This window comes from Montipora capricornis, chromosome 10 (assembly GCF_036669925.1).
Source record: "Montipora capricornis isolate CH-2021 chromosome 10, ASM3666992v2, whole genome shotgun sequence".
Classification (NCBI taxonomy): Eukaryota; Metazoa; Cnidaria; class Anthozoa; order Scleractinia; family Acroporidae; genus Montipora; species Montipora capricornis.
Genome location: NC_090892.1, coordinates 34735733 through 34739586, shown reverse-complemented (window position 1 = coordinate 34739586; position 3854 = coordinate 34735733). Strand labels below are relative to the sequence as shown.

The window sequence follows — 3854 nt, the reverse complement described above, 5'->3', positions numbered from 1 at the left end:
TCCAATTGAAATCAAGGAAGCCATGCGCATCCTTTGGGAGAAGCTGTCTTTAAATTACCAGGTCAAACATCGTAATTTATCCCTTTCATACTAAATAATCTCCTCTCTTAGGTTAAATAGTTCTACTTTTTTTTTGGTTCCCGCCTTCATCCTTAATATCTCACTTTGATTTACATTGTACTATTTATTGCATAATTTCATTTTTTTTTCTCACTGTACAACCGACGATGGATGATAATACAAAACATGTATTGTCTTTATTAAATAATGAACTTCAAAAACATCGTGTGGTTCATTAATGCAATACTAATAATAATCATAATAATTCATGCTAAAAAAAATTGACAGCTATGAGGATTTGCATGAAGAAAGGAGAAAATTATTGTGGTTACTGAAAAAATCCTCGAGATGGGGATTAAATCATTGGGCTCATTGAGTAAAATTTTGGAGAGATGGAAACTCCACCCTTTATTGACCAGCAAGATCTCATTTCTTCCCTAATGCCCTTAAGGTCTGTACCACACCACACCAATTTTTCTTACCCTAAGGCTTCTTCTCATCAGCTTTCAGTGTTGATTGCCTCCTTCATTTTCATTTTTTCTTCTCTTTTCAGATTGATGACTCAAAAGGAAAACTCGAAGCTCCCCCAACCTCCAGAAGGCACTGTTTACCAGTGACCCAGATGACGTTGTCCTTTTTTTTCTAGAAGGTTTCCTCTTTCCCTCCTTCCAAAAAAGTCTCAGAGTGTTTGTTTTGCATGCAGAATCTTTCTACTTCAGCGAAAGCATAGTCTTTTTGATGTCTCAAGCCATTTTTCACCACAGCGGGTTTTCCATTCAATGGCCAGGGTCCTGTCAAGCAGGTTTAATGTTTGTGTTTAACTGTTTTCAATGAGATTTATTCCAGGATATCCTGAGAGTTTATTCTAGGGTCCGGCTTCGCGGATTTTCACTCAAACTAGATCGAATAGAATCTTGATTATCTCTTCTTCGCTTGTTGTCATTAGCATATCAGGGACTTTAAGATCTACGACGACGACTTTAACCAAATCGTCACCTCAAAATACAACTTTGCCCTATCGCAAATCTTTCGCGATAATTCCGTCTCGTTCACGTCGCACGATGTGGGCGAAGTATTCTAAAAAATAAATTAGTACGAGCGGTTTCAGAGTAAACATTTTATTTGTATGCTGACGTTGTTGTCGAAACCTCAAATTTGGTAATTTCACGTTGTTGTTATAGAGCGTTTTCGCTCACGTGACCAGCGCCAATGTTGGATTTCTGAAAGAAAAGAAAGTATTTCCATAAAAATAGAGTTAAATTCCCGGAGGATTTGTATGGTACACCATCATGGCCGCCATTTCTTTGTTTTGGAACACCAACATGGCGGCTGTGACGTCATGTGAAAACGCTCTATATGGAGCACGGCATAAAATTTGTAGTAAAATGCGTGCCGCACGTGCAACACGATAATTTTTTCCTGTGTTAACCAATGATGATATTATGGAGCTTTACGCAAGGACGACGACGACAGCTACGAGAATTATTTCCCGTTATTGTAGTAAATTTGAGATTATGTCAAGTGGTTCGGCATGGAAGGTGTGTCGAAAACTTCTTTGAAAAAAATTATTTGTGAGAATGGTGTGGATCTTTAGAGAGAAAATTGAAAAACGTACGTGCAGGGCGTGCAGAGCTTTTGTTTTGTGGCGTTCTCGTAGTCGTCGTCGTCGTCGTTGTTCTAGCGTAAGCTCACTTTTATTGTTTGTGTCCGTCGTCATTTCTTAAACTCTCCGTTAATTCACTTTCTTGAGTTGCTTCTAGGTTATTTGTGGTTCGTGCATGCAGAATATTATGATAGTATTGTTTTATTTTACACTCAACGAAATTACGCGATTCTGATTGGACGAGAGCAATACTATTTTTCAACAAAATGTACTCGTTAGAGTCCCGATGAAGTCACTGTGGCAACCACGCATGTACGACTGATTGTGACGTCAACGCTATTTTTGCTTTTTGCTGATTTCAAGACTGATAAACGCCGAATGCTTTGCTTTGCCTGTATCTGATATATTAAATGGATTTGTAATAGGTTTCATGTAGAAAACCGAGAGCACTTCATTGCTGGGTATATTTCTTTCTTCTGATGTAAGAAGGCTGATGCAAAAGCATGCAAAATTCTCAGACAATAGCTTCCAATCATCGTTCCGTGCAATATGTTGTCGTGACCTGCACACCGTTTGTACTTCCTGGATGTCTTGTGCACCCACAGGAACCAACTTTTTCCTGTGTTAAGTGTTGGTCCGGGTTGTTTCAGGCTGAGTAGCCCCATTTCATGTAGGGATCGACGATTGGAGCAGATATCCGCCACAAAAAATGATGTTGATGTTCTCTCAGTTTTGCGCCATTTTTATTGTCGTTTTGCCGGTTCTCCGTATTTAAGCTCGCTCTTTAAGCCCTTCCTTCCCCAGTCACTGCAGAGGGTGCGCACCCCTCTGAGATGACCTGAGGCTTTCTAATACAACTGGTATTCTGCCAAAAAAAAAGAAAAAAAAAGAAAAGGCCACCAGTCAGTTACGCCATTCCTTAGTGGTGCACCCCCTCCTAAGAAAAACTCTGGTTCCCCCCCCTGCACTGGGGACTTTAAAATCTGTGAGGGCTATGTCAACGTAGACGTAAAATTGCAGATTCACCTTTAAGAACGTTGTCGTCAATATTTCAATTCGACAAACTAGCGGAACTGTGTACGAACTGAGTTTGTTGCAACAGCCTTGAAACTTTAGAAACAAATTCGCTCGTGCCGCCGTGTGTTCAAGTTTTTCATGCAGCTTGTTATTTGGTCATTTAACGTTTCAAGGTTCGCGGAAAACGTTTAGAAACGTGAAAAGAATTTTAAAAGCTTGGGCAGCGCAATAACTGTATTTCACTTTAAAAGAAAATGTCCACACTGGTGCTTCTTGTGGCTGAAATTCCCTGCTGTTGCAAACGTGGTGTCACAGACCTGTGACGTAGACAATAACGGTTTCTTGATAGAAGGGGTTTGGGTGCTGTATCCAGTCTAAAATGTTAACTTCTCAACGGTTCTTGTTGCGGATTTTGGCCCAGGATTATTAATGTGCTAATGCATTCTTGGCGGAAACAATCGCCCAGTTTTCGTGCAACTTGCATCGTTGAGGACATTTGCACACTACAACGAGTTTTGGATGCTGTTACGAACATTATTTTGTTAGCGTTTGCACAGGCCATCTAAGTGTTGGTCGACCCTTTTCATGATGTTGAAGTATGTGTTTTGGGGATTTAGTATCTGTGCTCTAGTGTAACTTTATGCAAAGTGACAATAAGTTTTTATTTTTTCAATTGAAACTTGTCTTGAAATTAGTTTTGTGACCATGGGACGTGCAGATCTAGACTGACATGTTTCAGGATTTTTTGTCAATGGTCATGCATTTGTTGCAAAGTGTAGTTAGCGAAAAAGTTAGCTTCTCAATTTGAAAATAACGTAATTATTTGTAGATGAACGATAAAAAGACTTATCAAAGCTGCAGTACTTAAACACACCGCATGCAGATAAGCCACAACTCATGTTCAGTAGCTCAAATAAAACTTTATTAAGTTGATTTTTGACAGATTGTTTGATTTGTTGTGTCTAGCTTTATTGTGTTCACTGTTTACAAACATTGGCGTCAAATTTCTTTTGCTATTTGTCAACCGCCGAGCAGAAGTAGTCGTTGTTTCAAAACAGAAATGGGTTCATCATGAGCTGACATTACATGGCAATTTGACCACCGTAAAGAAATTCGATAGGTGACGTTTCGAGCGTTAGCCCTACGTCATTCGGTCTGACGATGGGCTAAAGTC

At 39.6% G+C, this 3854-nt stretch overlaps 1 protein-coding gene across 1 annotated transcript in view; it reads left to right on the top strand.

The window, feature by feature from the left end:
• Positions 1-3613, top strand: part of LOC138022008 (ubiquitin-conjugating enzyme E2 variant 2-like) — a 13538-nt gene extending 9925 nt beyond the window's left edge. The window contains exon 5 of the mRNA XM_068869035.1: positions 614-3613. Coding sequence (XP_068725136.1) covers positions 614-677 — 64 coding nt within the window. The 3' untranslated portion in view covers positions 678-3613. The remainder of the gene's footprint in view (positions 1-613) is intronic.
• Positions 3614-3854: the final 241 nt, after the last annotated feature.